Source organism: Camelina sativa, chromosome 4 (assembly GCF_000633955.1).
Source record: "Camelina sativa cultivar DH55 chromosome 4, Cs, whole genome shotgun sequence".
Lineage (NCBI taxonomy): Eukaryota > Viridiplantae > Streptophyta > Magnoliopsida > Brassicales > Brassicaceae > Camelina > Camelina sativa.
In genome coordinates this window covers 11642419-11659730 of record NC_025688.1, presented here as the reverse complement: position 1 = coordinate 11659730, position 17312 = coordinate 11642419, and the positions used below count along the sequence as shown (strand labels likewise).

General features: G+C 32.8%; 3 protein-coding genes across 3 annotated transcripts; 2 read left to right on the top strand and 1 right to left on the bottom strand.

Moving 5' to 3' along the window:
* On the top strand, positions 3997–6644 carry LOC109132478 (dual-specificity RNA methyltransferase RlmN-like). The gene is made up of 3 exons (XM_019244102.1): positions 3997–4165; positions 4301–4353; positions 6393–6644. Exons 1-3 carry the CDS (start codon positions 3997–3999, stop codon positions 6642–6644), a joined length of 474 nt encoding a protein of 157 aa, XP_019099647.1.
* Positions 8131–12368, bottom strand: LOC104780300 (fatty acyl-CoA reductase 3-like). The gene is made up of 10 exons (XM_010504799.2): positions 12137–12368; positions 11348–11451; positions 10780–10985; positions 9923–10023; positions 9613–9805; positions 9348–9509; positions 9194–9275; positions 8793–9059; positions 8572–8699; positions 8131–8473 (listed from the first exon to the last, which is right to left on the bottom strand). The coding sequence occupies exons 1-10, from the start codon at positions 12225–12227 to the stop codon at positions 8320–8322; spliced, it is 1488 nt and encodes a 495-aa protein (XP_010503101.1). The 5' UTR covers positions 12228–12368; the 3' UTR covers positions 8131–8319.
* LOC104783757 lies at positions 15466–17207 on the top strand. The gene is made up of 5 exons (XM_010508873.2): positions 15466–15953; positions 16022–16057; positions 16203–16302; positions 16376–16766; positions 16859–17207. The coding sequence occupies exons 1-5, from the start codon at positions 15466–15468 to the stop codon at positions 17182–17184; spliced, it is 1341 nt and encodes a 446-aa protein (XP_010507175.1). The 3' UTR covers positions 17185–17207.

Below are 17312 nucleotides of genomic sequence, written 5' to 3'. Positions count from 1 at the left end.
TTGTTTTTTTTTTTTTTTTTTTTAAGAAATATTTTATTTTGTGTTTTCTAAAAGACTAATTTTTGTATGTTGTTTGTTTGTAATCAAAAAACATTTTAATATAGTTTATGATAATGATCATTGCTAATATTGTTGTTTTTCAGTTTTTTGTGTTAGTATTTTCTGCTGCATATTTTTGTTTATTATCATCACTTTCAAAATCATTAAATGTATCTCACCGAGTTAAACATTTCATTATGTAAACATCGACTACATAAAATTTCGACTACTTTTATCAATGCTATTAAAATATAATTAACACATCCCAATAATAGAATTATTTATATCTCATTTTATATCCCACCGCATCAGTTCCATTTAACTTAATCTATAATTCTATATTTATACATTAATTTCATCTAATTTATATTAAATAGAATTTGTCCCTACAATATATTTTATGAAAACTACCCTATGTTTTTTTTCTAAACTAACTCTTTGTTTTTTTGTAAAAAGACAGTGCTATCTTCGCTACTCAACTAAAATTGTATATAAATTTTTGTGATTTTTCATTAACATTTGGAAAAAAATGAAAAAAACATTACGTAGTTTTCAAAAAAATGATTGTAGATACATTTATTCAAAATTTCTCCATGTTTAAAGTTTTAGTTACTCATATACTTTTGTAAAAAAAAATTAGAATGAAGAATTTCAATTTTGGAATTAAAAGATAGGTTTCAACTTCATCAAGACAATTAGATCAGTTAGCGATCTTTATGTAGACTTCATTTAGGAAGAAGCATCTCTGAATATGCATTAGATATTTAAAGAGGCCAATTCCTAACTGTAAATCATATGGTTGGTTTGAAACTAACCACAAAAGACAACATAATAACTTTTAGAAAACAACTACATTCAGAGATAGTAGATCTAAGTCTCACTTATGTGTCAGATAATTTATGCAAGCACTTGACATTTGCGCTGCTTTAAAGATAGAAGTATCATCCTCCAGAAGCCATTCTTTTGCACAAATCAGAGCCTCCACTATCTCTGGCCTCATCGGCGTCTTGTACTTATCCATTTCTTTTGGTATTTTACCAAAAAATCCCCAAGTGTGCTTAAAATTTATATGTGATAATTAATTCGCCATCAGTGATGTCTTGTACTCATCTAATTCTCTGTTTATCTCTCAAATCCTTCTTTGAATCGATGATGTCTAAACTTTTCAAGTTGTAGAAGCTTCCTTGAACCGATCAAAGCTAAAAATTTGCCTTCTCATCGGAAATAAAGAAGGGAGTTTCGAAGGTGTTAAGAATCAATTAAAGCATCCTTAGACTCCTACTTAAAAGAGTAATTGAATTACGGCTATAGACCTAAAAGCCTCGAGGGTTCCAATCTCGAAAGAGTTATCTCAGAAGCGGGTACGCGAAAGCGGAAGCGTTTAGAAGCGTAAAAACAATTTATTTTTTTTTAAAAAGGAAGCAGTAATTTTTGGACGCATATATATAATACATATCATAAAATATAAAATCATATTGATTATGACAAAAAAACTATATTAATAAAAATTGAGACATGTTGTTATATTTTTAGAAAACAAGTTTTTTTACCTTCTAATCTATATATTAAAAAAAAAATACATTAGAGTAATAACAAGCACATATTATATTAATCAATAACTGAAAAGCAAAACGAAAAAGAAAAAACAAATAGGAGAACAATTACCATGTTGACTTGTTGGGCCAGAAAGCCCGATCTGACACTACTACGTCCGATCTATACACCACGACGCTTCCAACTCTGAAATGTATGTTCCCTGCCGATTCCAAACATCATCTTTTAGGAATCGCGATTCCGAGACGCCTCCGAGCGCTTCCGAGCGTTTCCGGTTCCATAGCGAGAAGCGCATCACCTCCCACGCTTCTGTGCTACGTAGGGTTAGAGAGAGAGAGAGAGTGAATAAAGAGAATGATGTAGAAGAAAGTAAATTTTAGGTGTCAACACCAGGTTCAATGTTGAGGCTCTCAATATCTACAAAAGAATTTAGATCCGTCTCTCCCAAAAGCTCACAATATCTCTTTCTCAAAAAGCTGCTAGAATTAAAACTTAAGGGTTTTTAAAACCTAAAACACGCCAAGGACTTGTGTTGCAATTATGGAAAACTTCAGGATGTTTTGTAAACTTGGCTCGTTTGTCGGCTTATATGGGTGTCGACCGACCCTAAGGTGGCGTCGATCGACACCATCACTCTTGATCAGCTCCAAGTTGATTTCTCCAGTTAAATGCTCCAAAATGATCTAAATTGCTCAATGTTGCTCCATCTGTGCCAAAATCCTAGAAAAACCTGAAAGAGTCAAAAACATCATACAAAACAAATCAAAATACTCAAAAAGCACACTTATATCATGGTTAAAAACCGCAAAAACCATGATATATCAACTACTTTTGGCTCCGAGTTTTTTTCTGGATTTAGTCTTTTCGTTTCTCTCCTTGGATTTTAATGGTGTATCGGTTTTAATTGGTTTTAATTGCATGTATATTCCTTTAATTCAAGTTTGTACTTCGTTGGTCCTCCCTTGTTTAAGGGGCTCGATATGATTGGGAGTTGTGGATTGGTGTCCCTCTTGGTTCTTTGAAATGATTTAGAAGCAATTAGATTAGAGTAATTGATGGTATAATTTATATGTCGATGCTGATTGGATAGAGAGAGTTTTTTTGTTTTGCAGGTTAAATGGCGGAAGCTTTGGTCCATTTTGGATTTGTTCAAAGGAAGTTATGTTGTTTAGAATCTGGAGTTCATTATGGATTTATCATGTTTGGGACATGAGTATAATCGTTTTTGATATCCTTTCTTAGATATTAAACCAATTTTCATACTTGTCTTCGTTGATTCTATGTGATATAAGTTATATTTTCTATGAACCTCTAGGAATAGAACACTTTGTCATATTCATTCTAAGAAGAGTCTTATTTGTTTTGTCTATTTTTCAAGATCAATGGATAGTGAAGATGCATATTCTCGTGGTGGGGGTTGTGGGCAAACTTCAGCAGATACATCACAATCTAAAAGTCTGGTAAGTGTTTCTCGTAAAAGAAGTAGGACATCAGATGTGTGGAATTACTTTAGACTAGAAGAAGAAGATAACGGTGATAAGAAAGCATGTTGTAACAACTGCCCAAAAACATATTTGATGTTCCCTACTACTGGACCATCAAATATGATTCATCATCATAAGAAATGTTCAACGGGGGTAGAAAGAAAATAGCAAAGATTGATCACACAATTGCTAGGGAAAGTTTAGTCGAGTGATTATTAGACATGATCTTCTTTTTCTTTGTGTTGAATATGAAGAGTTGAGGGATTATCTTCAGTATTTAAATCTAGACTACAAGTATTATACTAGGAACACTGCTGCAGCTGATGTGGTTAGAACTCGGGAAAAGGAAAATTAGATTCTGAAGTCTGATCTAGAAAATATTTCTAGTAGGATATGCTTGACTTCCGATTGTTGGAGTTCACTTGGTGGAGATGGAAATATTGTCTTAACAGCACATTACATTGATCCAAACTGGGTATTGAATACCAAGATTTTATCGTTCTGTTACATTCTTCCTCCTCATATCGGTGATGTTTTAGCTAGTAGGATCCATGAATGTTTAAAAGAGTGGGGTATAGAAAACAAAGTTTTTACGCTTACTTTGGATAATGCTACAACCAACGATTGTTTGCAAGATATCTTGAAAGATTGTCTTAATCTGGATGATAAATTGTTGTGTAAAGGAGATTTTTTTCATGTGCGGTGCTGCACACATATCTTAAACCGTATTGTGCAAAATTCTTTGCTTGTGCTTGATGATGCATTGTATAAGATTAGAGAGACTGTGAAGTACATTAAAGGTTCAACATCTAGGATAATAGCGCTTGCAGAATGTGTAGAAGGAGTACATTTAAGGTTCAATTTGAACGTTTTGCAGTATTGGAAAGAAAATAGACAACGTTTTGGTGCTCTAACATACATGGCGATGAACGTTCTTAGTATCCCCATTACAACAGTAGCTTCTGAAACATCTTTCAGCATGGGGTCTCACATAATAGAAAAGTATCGAAATCCTCTCCTTCCTAGCAATGTCCAAGCTCTGTTGTGTACTCGGTCTTGGCTTTATGGTTATTCGACTAGCGATGAAGGTATGAGACAAAATTATGCTTGTATGTGTTGCTGTTGTTTGATTGACTATACTCATATGTGTTGTTGTTGAGTTTTCATTCTGATGTCATATTTCTGTTCTTGCTTCTTATAAACTGTGGGTTTCTATGATGTAGATGACAAGGAGGAGACACTTATTATTCGAGAAAATCAAACTTCTAGTGGAATAGTACATGAATGAAGCATGTGTACAAGATTGTGGAGCATCGTATCTTAGCCAATGGTTACAATAACAAGAAATTATGTTCCTATCTTTGTGAATCCAAAACCAGAGTCCGTGATTGGTCCTCTACATGAGATGATTGCAAACGGAGAGGAGCCAATTTATAGAGACGTCTCTACTCTGATCATAGTCAATCTTTCTTGTTTTGTTTTGTATCATGTTTGTGTTTTGTGGGTAAGTGAATAAAGAACAAAGGAGAGGACATATCCGATGTACTTCTAGTTTAATTTTAATGTATGAACTCACTAACATGAGTTAATCATTTAACCATTTAACTCATTGAATCTAAACTCATTAGGTAATGAATTGAACTGAGTTGAGTAAATCATTTTGACATCCCTAGTTCAAGTTATACACACTCACGTGTACTAATATGCCTTTATGTTCTTTTTATTTTTTTTTATAATATTAATTAATTTATAAAGTTTCAAATAAAAATATTATATAAAAAAGATATTCTGTAGAAAATTTTTGGTGTGTTGTGATGGGATGTCATTTGTAAACAAGTTTACAATATTCCAATTAGTAGACAATATTCAAAAGGTCAATGAGAACTTGTCCACCAGTTTTATGAGTCTGTCTAAGTAGTCCATCAACTAAAAATATTTATAATCTAAAAATGATTTTAGTTATAATTTGATAGAGGATAATATTTGAACATGTATTGTTGTATATTGTTGTCCACAATTTCCAGAATTGGTAGACAACATCATCAACGAAGATACAACTTGTCCACATGTTACTTGTCCTTTGTTGGCCATGATAGACTATGATATGTTGTCCATTTTTAAGACTTAAGGTTTGAGTTCTTTGTTAAAACCATCGATCTTCATACGAACCACATAAACTTTGTTCCCTCAAGATCAGTAGACAATTTGCTTTAGTTAATGACTTACAAGTAGTTTATCAAAAGGTTGTTGAGAATGTATGTAGACAATAAGCATTTGTTAAAGTCAGTAGAGAAGTTACTATTATCCTTAACATACGTTGTCCACGTTTGAGGCAATAAGTCAATGTGTCTATTGATGGGGTGTGTATAGTGTCTTCAAGTTATTTTGTTCTATAGACAAGTTAAGTATGTGGACAAGTTCCATTTCAAGACTTGTAGACAAGGTCAATTTGTTAAATGTCAGTAGACAAGTTCCTCTTGTTGTAAACATGAACAAAAGTATGTGTCCTAATTTTTATACTTATTGTCTATATACCATAAACTAGTATCTTTTTGGATCTTCGTGAACATAATTAAATTATGGACAACATTATTATAATCTAGTAGACAAAGATAAAAAATTTATTGAGAAAATAATTAAATTATGTCCACCTTAAAAATACCTAAGCTTCTGTAATTTAACTATAGTTGTTGAAACTAAAAGAAGTATAGGAACATAAAGAAACTGAATGGAAAGTTTAGTTTTTTTTTAATTTATTTTCAAAATAAAGTTGAAAGAAAATAAGAGACGAGATGTCATTAAATTGTCTCCACATATCACTATTGATTTTTATCCAAATTAGAAATTTAAAAAAGCTAGAATTTTATCCAGATTCGATGGATGACGTGGAGACAAAAAAAATATGGCTCATTAAAAAAAGCGGAAATTGAAAAAAAAGGACATTTTAAACAAAAAAATGTCCATCTAGACTTTAGTTTGATATGTTTGGTCATATAGGTTTTCTAATAATGAAAACCCAGCTTTACCCTCAATTTTAAAAAACTAAATTAAGAAAAATATACATATATTTTAAAAAGTTGATATATTAACAAAATAGGTAACCTAAACTTCTAATTGATTAAGAGACTTCTATGAACCATCAAAACCCTCTTTTCTTTCTTCTCTTTCACCTTTTACCAAGTCGTTAAAAAAAAATCTTCGGTAACATCGATGGCGGCGGTGGCATTCAACATATTTAGATCATATTTAGATCATATTTAAGGTCTGTTTAAACCAGTGTCTCCAGTTTCTCATGGAGCTGGATGTGTTTTGTAGGGAATGGAAGAGCCATTTTACAACATTGAAAATGTCATCAAAGCTGCAAACATAATGGTAGATGAGCATGGACTTCATTTCAGTCCCCGTAAGATCACAATCTCAACCAGCGGCCTTGTTCCTCAGCTGAAGCGTTTTTTCCGTGAGTCAAACTGTGCTTTGGCTGTCAGTCTGAATGCAACAACTGATGAGGTTTTGTTTCATGCTACTCTTAAAACAGTCAAACATTTCATGAGGGATGATCCTTATTGAACCAGAGTTCATGCTCAAGTATGTTATGATGGAGAACAATATTCATGTAGCTTTACTGTCAGAATTCTATTTATGAATCAAGGAGAGAATGTATCAACCAGAGAGTACACAAGATACATAAATTGAAGCGTTGATGGAAATGTCAATACATGAATACCTTCGCCATAAGTATTAAATGGTAGACGTCGGCGACACTCATCACGGCGGTGTAGATTTAATGTAAATTATCGTTAGTGTGGATTATATTAATTTAAATCGAACTTGAACCAGAATCTTTAAACCCAGTCTATAAAGCCTATGCAACTTCAAGACTCCAAAGGCAAAGGATTACGTGATTAATCTCATTCTCAAAACTTATTTTTACGTGAAAACAGAGAAGGAAGCAGAGCAAAGAAGAGGAAGAAGAAGAAGATGATGATGATGATGGAAGAAGAAGTTATAGACCGTAACCATAATATGACCGTCGATGACATTATCCTCCGTATCACTTCTCCACCTTACGACTACTCTCTCCTTCCCCATCCGTCTTATTTTAAGTTAGAAATTAGAGAAAAATCCTCTAGAGAAAATAAACTTGGGTGATCAGAGTGTATACACTTTTTATTTTAATTTTTTTAAAATACGATCTTGGATAAATATTTAGTTTCCTTAATTAAAAGATTCACTTCCTATATTTAGTTGTCTCTAAAAGTTTCAGTGTATGCATTCTCTTTTCCGTAGTAGATATCTACTAATTTTCTCAGAGATAGAGTAAAAAGAATAAAACATATTCTAACGTTTTCAGAACATAGAGTAAATCGTAGAAGGATTGTACTAAAACATTTAGAACATAGAATAAACCGTAGAATACACACTCTGAATTTTGTAGAATTCAGAATTTCGGACTACTAAACTATTTAGAACAGAAACTATTCCTGAATTTAGTATAACATGTACAAAATATTAGAACACATCATCTTAAGTTTTTAAAACAGCGGAAAATGTTTTCTAAATGTTTTATATCAAATTTTATCCATAAAAAAAACAACTTATACATTTTGTTTTATTTTATAAAAAATTATACTACTATTATTGTATATCTACTTATTTTTCTATATTTCACTTGTTATAACTTGTTAAATTTATGTATATTAATTTGTATGGATATTTTAGATAAAAATGACCATTTTCAAAAAAAAGCGTATATGAACAAATTTTTTTTAGTGATCCTTTATTTCTAATTTTCCCTTAAAAAAATAAAAAACAAATATGAAAAAAAATTATTTTTGTCTTTTTTCTTTTGATTTGTGGTATTGTGTGAAATAAATTATCAAAATGTAGTAGAAACCATAAGAAAAGGATATGAAAGTCGTAAATTTTTTAGAAAACAAAAACTAAAGCAAGTAGCAAGACTTTCTAACCAAAATATATATCAATATGTCGCATTTAACAATGTTATCTTCTAGACAAGATAGACAATCATAACGTACAAGATTGAGGATAAATATTGAGATAAAGAAAAAAAATATCATTGAAGAAAAAAGAAGATAAGAAATTTGCATGTTGTACATTTGTATCGTGGTTATAGCAAGTACGGTTGTCTACTTGTCTTAGCTGGTACAAATTGTCTACATAATTTATTAATTTATATAATTCTTTGGGACAGATCAATAGGACAAACATACTACAAACGAAATCATTTGAAGACATACTTAACCAACCCAGGAAGATGTGTATACATAAAATAGTCGTCCCAATTGATAATCTTCGGATCAATGTAGAAAATCTCGGTCTCCACTCCAGTCACTGGCAACAGTTTTTGTAAATTTGCCGTATTTGTATCATCGAATCTGCGCGTATGTATACGTCATATTTGCTATTATAGTTGGATATGTTTACAGTCAGGTAAAAAGGAGCCAGCCAGGTTGAAATTAGGACCAAAACTTACATTCCATAGAAAAAGAGGTAAGGCTGATAGAGATCGACAAGCCTCAATACCAAACTTATCTTCCTATTGAGATCCCTAAATTTCTTCTCTAACGACTTAAAAAGTACCATGTTCAGTAACTCAAGTCCCTATACAGGCCAGAATTAGCATACGGATATAGTTAAGCAATTGATGTTAATTCAAAATATAATAAATTCACGACATATGCTCAGAAACATTACCTTCAGAGGAAGTATATAACGGATGGTCATGTATCTATGGAAACTAGGCATAGAACTCAAAACGTCTACTTTCCCGACCCGAACCACCTTCCCTTCTTTGTTGGTCCATGGTTTGGTTGTAAAATACCTGTACGCTATCTCCGGCATTTTCTCGTTTTTGAATGGATTTTTCATTGAAGAACTCACATGATAAATCGTCTCTTCCTGTCTAGCAGCCTGAGCAGCCATTGATACTAGCATTGTATTAACAACCATATCCGCAGGTATCTGGTCGTCCATCAAGTACGTCAAACATATCAAATAAAAACAACTCAGTAATATATCTATAAAGTTTCTCTATGTGGGGAACATGATATTAAACAAAACAAAAGAGTCATATATATAATGATGAAAGTAGGTACCACATCCGAAACAGAATTAATATCACCAAGGAAGCATGTGAGTTTTCCAGTACCGTATCCGGCAGCTATACTATCAATTGTCCTATACATTGATCAAAGAGTCGTTACTTCACTATTTTTTAAGACTAATAAAGAAATTATCATCTTATTTTACCTGATGCCCTCGGTCCAACCGGGGAATGGTTCTTTGTAGGTGCTGGTCACAATCGAAGGACGAATTATCACGAGCGACATATCTTCTCTTTTTGCTCCAATAATCATTTCCCCCATTGCCTTCGTAAACACGTATGTGTTTGGCCATCCGTACACCTTTGCCCTATTTTATATATTGTATATATATTAAAGAAAACTAGAATGAGCTAGAAATACAACTTTGACATATATAGGACCAAATGACCAATGTAAATCATAGGGATCACCTTGCATGTCCAAAATCTTTCATGGCTTTTTTGATGGTCTCGGGGGAGGCTCCGGTGGCTTGAAGCTGGCTAAGTTTCTCCTTAACCAACTTCTGCTCTTGATTGATATCTAGGCCGATGGCTCCGTTTAAAGTCTCACCCATACGGTAAGGTGTTTCCATTACCACTCCCGATTTTTCACCACTTACGTAAGCTACATATATACATAATAATGTTCTTAGAATTTAAATTATGGACTGGATTATATTTAGAATATTTTTTTCTGAAAGTTTTTTTTTTTCTTTTGTGAACTTCGTGTTTATATATATACCTGTCGACACATGAACAAAGACTTTAACCTTAGCACATCTCTTGGCAAAGTTTAGGGCATTGGCAGCACCTAATGTGTTTATCCCGAGTGCTACATCATATCTGTAATTGATTAACGTGACAACTTTGACACTGTTAGAAAATTTACAAAGTTGAAAAGGAAAATCTATAAATGATATAAACCTATTTCTTTGATGCCAACTGGATGTTTTTAAATAAAAATGTTTCATATAAAAAAGAAAATAAAAAATATGATACAATATATCAATATAATTGTCCAATACTCCAATTCATTTAATGCGGAATGGATTTGAATTAGAACTCCACAAATTATGATAGAGACATATGTCACATATCTAATACTGCATTTGTATCACAATAGATGATGTTTTAGAATTTTTACCCAAATTAAGAAAAACATTTAATGTTTACCTAGCAATACATTATTTATTTATAATAACATATTTTATAATTATTAATCAATAAGAATTCATCAAACTTTTAAATTCTCATTTATTGATTTTTGAAATTTTTAATTTTTTAACATTAGTTAATCAAAACTTTTTAAAAAAAAATCAATTTTTGTGGTATAAAAAATCCTAAAAAAATATTTAAAGAGGGAGTAATGAATATATCATTATCTAAATAGATGGACCATACCTGGGTAACACTATTAAAATATGAATAGACTGATAACGTATTAATTATATTTGATATCACTATAATATTAGAATTCCTTATTAAGCATTAATTTGAAAATCCTTTTTGATAATTAAATATTAATTTTTTTAACGTCGATGATAGTCAAGTTTCTTCCATAATACAGAAAAAAAATTGAGTGTTGTAATTCATATTTACCTTTCATCGAAATTAGTAGTTGCAGCTAAATTAATAATGGCATCAAGTTGCTGGACCATTTGATCTTCCAACTCGGAGTCTATATGATTCAGACCCAAGTTGTCAAGGCAAATGTCTCCATTCACAATAGTGACCTTTTCCAAAATAAGATTTAGATTTTGTCCATATTTTTCCTTCACCACCTTGAATAGGTCCTTTCCCAAAATCTAGAGACAACATTTGGAACAATTCATGGGTTATATAGCAATTCTACAGATAAACATCGCTCCACGCTAAATATTTCATCTAACAAATATGCTGTTAGATGAGAATTTTTTGTCTGTATCAGTATTTTAATATAACCGGACAAATCTTAAACCCAAATTTATGGTAAGTCGAGGTTTCATTCACTCGATCTTGTGGTCTATATATAAATAAATATATATATAAAGTATATTGTAGCAAACACAAAGAGGGAATTATTATCTCGTGCCCCTGACTAAGAGGGCAAATCCTCAATTACTATGGTAGGGTGATGTGTGACTCTTTGATTGAATCAAAGTTTTGCAAAGTAAGAAATGATACAAACCTCGTCGTTAAACCTCTCAGTAGCAGATTTCTCGCCTGATGCTCTTAGAAGAAGATACAATTTCCTCACCTTTGGTGCAACCCGAAGTATCTTCTCCACAAAAACTGCATACATGGGTAATATACTAACATAAAAATTATTTATAACTAATAATACCTAATGTAGGTTAACTTTCATTTTTTTAATCTAGAATTATAATATACACACATAGCATATGGTCTCGTACCAAACTTTCCCTCGAGAGAAGCAAAACAAAAAATTATATAAATCTATTTATCCAAATGGAAACAAAATTAACACCCTACAAGGACAGATTCGTACGTCCCTACCTAACAAATACGATGATCTACAAATACTTGCATGCATGGGATATTCTTAATTTCTTATTCAGATATAGTACTATGTACTATCCAAAAATCTTTGCCAGTTCAGTTATTTCTGGGTCGTAAATGGTATAGTGAACTTTCACTCAACATAAAATGACTCACGTAACTTTTGTTAAGTATTCCGCACAACATTGATCTGTGGACTGGCTGAGAAACTATTCCTACATCGTGGACCAGTATACTCATAATTAGACTTTAGTTTTAATAAATAATCTGTTTTATAATCATAAGAATTATAAAAACTAATTCATTTTTTGCATTTAATATGCTATATTAAAATTTAATATGCTATATAAGAATTAGATAGCAAATGTACCCGTTAATTACAATTACTAATAAGTTAGACGTCACGAAACTTTATTCTTGCTAATATATCTAGAGAGAGAGAGAGAGAGATCAGTACTCTTTCCTAAGAACCCGGCAGCTCCGATCACCAATATAGATTTGTTGTCAAGGTACTGAAGAACACTTACGAACTCCTTCTCAGACGACATATCGTGTGTGGACAGAGTACAACAGCAACAAAATAATTTGGGTGGAGAGTTTAAGATTTCTAATGGCTTTATAGAGACAAACGCTAATGACCGCACCGACACTACATTCCCATAGAAGGATGTTATTTGTGGTTGATATATACATAATAATTTCAAGGGTGACGAAACAAAACTAATAAATTTAATATCTTCCCCACTTTCTAAACTCTTTATTTATATGCACCAGAAAAATTAGAAAGTACACACGTTTTTTAAATAAAATATTCCTTCCATTTTGTAATATATAATGTTTTAAAAAAGTTATTTTATTTTATAAAATAGGATGTTCTCAAGTTTTTACAACTTTATGATTAGTTTAATATTTTATATTATGTAATTTTATTTTTGATTGATTGAATTTTTTAAATAGTCTTTTTTTAATCTGCGATTTTACTTAAAATATCATATATTTTGAAATCGATGAAGTATATAATTGAACAGAGTAGACAGTCGTTGGGTTACTAAATTCTTTCCACTTAAAGAATGGTCGATCTTTAAGCACAAACGATGGGTTATTAAATGCATATTTAATATCCACTTACAGAACAATCGACGTTTTGTGGGCATCCACAACTACGTCGAATTTATGTGAAGGTTACATTAGATTATACCTTATTCGTACGTAAGTGGTAACTGGTAAGATCTAATCTACTAAAGAGTCTAAAACAAAAACAAAACTTTATTTGTATATCTAAGCATCAAGTAGTATGTTGATCAGCTTTTAGCAAGCATAGAGAGAATGTATATTTTACTAACCCTCCTTTATATTCTATAATACTAATATTTTCAGATTTTAGGGATCAAATAAATAAAAGTATTATATATATATATATGGTACTAGAGATGAAAATAAGCACTTGATTTTTGTTATTAGTAAACTACAGATATGGATTTATCATTAACAAGATAACACTTAAGTGCCATTTTTTTCTAGTGAGAGAATCCTTAAACAGCATATTAAAAAAAAAAATCAAAGTTCATGTCACTACAAGAAAACAGGCAATTTACGACTACGATTGGCGACTAAACTCGTAGTCGCCAAATTTAGTGACTATATACCGACTGTTTAACTACTACTTTACAACTGCTAAAACTTAGTCGTAAATTAGTCGTTTTTTACCGACTGAAATGAATAGTTGGTTCAGTAGTCGTTAATTAGCGACTATTTTACGACTGAAAGACAAGAAAGTAATTTTGTCAGCAAACAGTAGCTAAATTGGCGACTACATGGTGACTACTGCGGCGAGTCGTTAATTTGGCTACTAAAATACGACTAAATTAGTTAGTCGGATATTTGGCGACTACTAAGCGACTATTGAGGTGAGTCGCAAACATGTCGGCCAAAAAGAAACACGTTTTTTTCGTTTGTGGGGTTGGTAAGCTTTGTTTTGTTGCGACTGTTAGTTTGAGTCACATCAGAGTCGTTTTACAGTCGTTTTTCAGTCGCCAAATTTCTCTATATATACCACACCTTCCTTTCTTATTTCATTCACACCACAAGCAAGAGCATTAGCAAGAAAGAAATCGAGAGTAACAAAAAAAATTTTGAGAGTGAGAAAAAAAATAGAGTGAGAAAAAAAAAACAAGAGTGAGAAAAAAAATCAAAAGAGAAAAAAAAAACAAGAGTGAGAGATCTTTAATAATGGCGGGAAGTTCTAATTATAGTCATTTTCGGGAGTGGATGTATAAGAGGCTTGATGAAGTGACGGGAAATTTCACGGAAGAGTTCAGCACCGGGGTAGAGGAGTTCATGGCTTTTGCAAATAGTCAGCGTTTAGCACAAAATAATGGTGGTAAGTTTCACTGCCCTTGTGATAAGTGCAAAAACGGTAGGCGTCTTCCAGGGGGTACAATTTGGAATCATATTTTTTGCTATGGGTTTATGCCAGATTATTATGTTTGGTATAAACATGGGGAAGAAATTAATATGGGCATAGGAACGAGTTATGTAGATCCGACGTTTGTAAGTGGGAATGAAGAAGTGGGTAATGTGGTAGGAGATAGATATGTGGATATGGTGAATGATGCATTTCGTTATAACATAAGTTTAGATGATAATTATCATCAAGATAATTATCATCAAGATAATTATCATCAAGATGGTAGTTATCAGAATGTCGAGGAACCGGTACTTAACCATTCCAAGAAATTCTACGACTTGTTAGAAGGTGCAAAAAATCCATTATATGATGGTTGCCATGAAGGTCACTCACAATTATCCCTAGCTGCTAGAGTCATGCAAAATAAGGCAGATTATAATATGAGTGAAAAGTTAGTGGATTCGGTTTGTGAAATATTGACTGATTATTTACCAGAAGGAAACCAAGCTACTGGTTCACATTATGAGACCGAAAAATTGATGCGCAATTTAGGCCTCCCATATCATACAATTGATGTTTGTATTAACAATTGTATGATATATTGGAAAGATGACGAAAAGGAAGATAAATGTCTGTTTTGTGGTGCACAAAGATGGAAGCCTCGGGAGGGCCGACGTAGAACCAAAGTACCATATAGTCGTATGTGGTATCTTCCTATTGCTGATAGATTGAAGAGAATGTATCAAAGCCACAAGACTGCAGCAGCAATGAGATGGCATGCCGAGCACCAAACAAAGGAGGGAGAAATGAATCATCCTTCTGATGCAGCGGAGTGGAGGTATTTTCAAGAACAACATCCCCGTTTTGCCGAAGAACCCCGTAACGTGTATCTTGGATTATGTACCGATGGGTTCAATCCATTTGGGATGTCTCGAAATCATTCTCTATGGCCTGTGATCTTGACGCCATATAATCTACCCCCTGGTATGTGCATGAATACCGAGTATTTGTTTCTTACAATCTTGAATTCTGGGCCAAATCATCCGCGAGCTAGTCTTGATATATTTCTCCAACCTCTTATTGAGGAGTTAAAAGAGTTGTGGTCTACTGGAGTTGATGCGTACGATGTGTCCTTGAGTCAAAATTTTAATCTAAAAGCAGCGCTGATGTGGACGATCAGCGATTTCCCGGCATATGGCATGTTATCTGGATGGACAACACATGGTAAGTTGTCTTGTCCAGTTTGCATGGACGATACAAAGTCTTTTTATCTACCTAATGGAAGGAAGACATGTTGGTTTGATTGTCACCGGAGATTTCTTCCCCATGGTCATCCTCTTAGGCGGAATAAAAAAGACTTCTTAAAAGGTAAAGACGCTATGAGAGAGTATCCACCTGAGTCTTTGACCGGTGAGCAAATTTACTCTGAGCGATTGAGTGGTGTGAATCCACCAAAAACGAAGGACGTCGGTGGAAATGGTCATGAAAAGAAGATGCCGGGATATGGGAAGCAACACAACTGGCACAAAGAAAGCATATTGTGGCAGCTGCCATACTGGAGGGACCTCAATCTACGACATAATATTGACGTGATGCATACAGAGAAGAATTTTTTGGACAACATCATGTATACTCTTATGCGTGTGAAGGGTAAATCAAAAGATACCATCATGTCAAGATTGGATTTAGTGAAGTTCTGTTCTCGGCCACACTTACATCTTGATAGTAGGGGTAAAGCACCTTTCCCGGCATATGCATTGACAGACGAAGCCAGAACAAGCTTATTGGAATGTGTGAAACACTCAATTAAATTCCCAGATGGTTATTCGTCAGACTTAGCTAGTTGTGTTGATATGGAAAATGGAAAGTTTTCAGGCATGAAGAGCCATGATTGCCATGTTTTTATGGAACGGTTACTTCCATTTATTTTTGCAGAACTGCTTCACAAGAATGTCCACCTTGCTTTATCAGGTACTCGTTAATTAATAAATCAAAATTTTATTTGTTTATTAAGTACTTATATAATTCTTAATGTGATATTGAAGTTTGAATATATCTTGTAGGGGTTGGAGCAAAATATCCATTTCCTATATTTTTGTTTGTCTTGTATACATAGTATGTTCGAGGATTTTCTTTCAGCAAAATATCCAGGACTTCCCGAGAAGGAACTCTCCGCCAAAAGAGCAGACGAATATCATTTATGGGTTAAAGAATATGTGTGTGACATTAATATTCCATATATAAATACTTATTAAAATTATTGAAAGTAACTTATACATATATATGCAGGTTACTTACTGGAACGCCACAAATCCATTTCCTACTTGGGTTCAAGAGATAGTGCATGGACCTTTGAACAAGGTCAAAACATGGCCAATGTATTTTACAAGAGGCTATTTGTTTCATACAGAGAATCACGGCGCTGGACGTAACACATGTAACTATGGGGTATGTGCTAAGGGTGAAAATTACACGGATGAATCTGATGCAGCGGATTTCTACGGAACCATAACTGATATCATAGAGCTTCAATATGAGGGGATGGTTAATTTGAGAATCACTCTTTTTAAGTGCAAGTGGTATGACCCTGTTATCGGTAGAGGCACTCGGATCAGCAATGGTGGTGTCGTAGACGTACTTTCAACAAGAAAGTACAATAAATACGAACCATTTATTCTAGGTAAGTATATATATATATATGTGTATTTATTTATCTATAAATAAAACATTATGTTGATATGCTAATGTAACTTTCATAATTTGCAAATGCAGCCTCTCAAGCAGAACAAGTGTGTTATATTCCGTATCCATACGTTAAAAAACCGAAGCAAATATGGTTCAATGTTCTAAAGGTGAATCCGAGGGGAAACATTTCTGGAGAATATGTCAACAGTTCAGAGACAACTCTTTTGCAAACCGAAAATGATGATGCTGTATTGATGACTACAATTGAAGATATTGTACTTGACAATTTGGAAGAGGAAGTTAACCCAATAAATCTAGATTACGGCGTTGAGGATGTGGAACCTGAAGATGAATTCTTGTGTAATTTATCATCTTCGGATGATGAAGAACCAGATGATGAAGAATCCTCCTAATTATGTCTATGTCAAATTTGTGGAATAAATAATATGTAATATATCTTGAATTGTGTTCTAAATAATACGTAATATATATTAAATGTTATGTTTAAAAATATATAAACTAAGCCAAATATATAAATTAA

What these genes read in the sequence shown, in the direction of transcription:
- LOC109132478 (XM_019244102.1), top strand. Translation starts at nt 3,997, where the DNA reads ATGGCGATGAACGTTCTTAGTATCCCCATTACAACAGTAGCTTCTGAA. An exon ending in TTATTCGACTAGCGATGAAG is followed by an intron (nt 4,166 to 4,300) that starts GTATGAGACAAA and finishes TCTATGATGTAG; the next exon opens with ATGACAAGGAGGAGACACTT. An exon ending in ATCAAACTTCTAGTGGAATA is followed by an intron (nt 4,354 to 6,392) that starts GTACATGAATGA and finishes TGTGTTTTGTAG; the next exon opens with GGAATGGAAGAGCCATTTTA.
- LOC104783757 (XM_010508873.2), top strand. Translation starts at nt 15,466, where the DNA reads ATGAGAGAGTATCCACCTGAGTCTTTGACCGGTGAGCAAATTTACTCT. An exon ending in ATTTATGGGTTAAAGAATAT is followed by an intron (nt 16,303 to 16,375) that starts GTGTGTGACATT and finishes ATATATATGCAG; the next exon opens with GTTACTTACTGGAACGCCAC. An exon ending in ATACGAACCATTTATTCTAG is followed by an intron (nt 16,767 to 16,858) that starts GTAAGTATATAT and finishes TTGCAAATGCAG; the next exon opens with CCTCTCAAGCAGAACAAGTG.
- LOC104780300 (XM_010504799.2), bottom strand. Translation starts at nt 12,227, where the DNA reads ATGTCGTCTGAGAAGGAGTTCGTAAGTGTTCTTCAGTACCTTGACAAC. An exon ending in CTGAGAGGTTTAACGACGAG is followed by an intron (nt 10,986 to 11,347) that starts GTTTGTATCATT and finishes TGTTGTCTCTAG; the next exon opens with ATTTTGGGAAAGGACCTATT. An exon ending in GGTTGGACCGAGGGCATCAG is followed by an intron (nt 9,276 to 9,347) that starts GTAAAATAAGAT and finishes ATCAATGTATAG; the next exon opens with GACAATTGATAGTATAGCTG.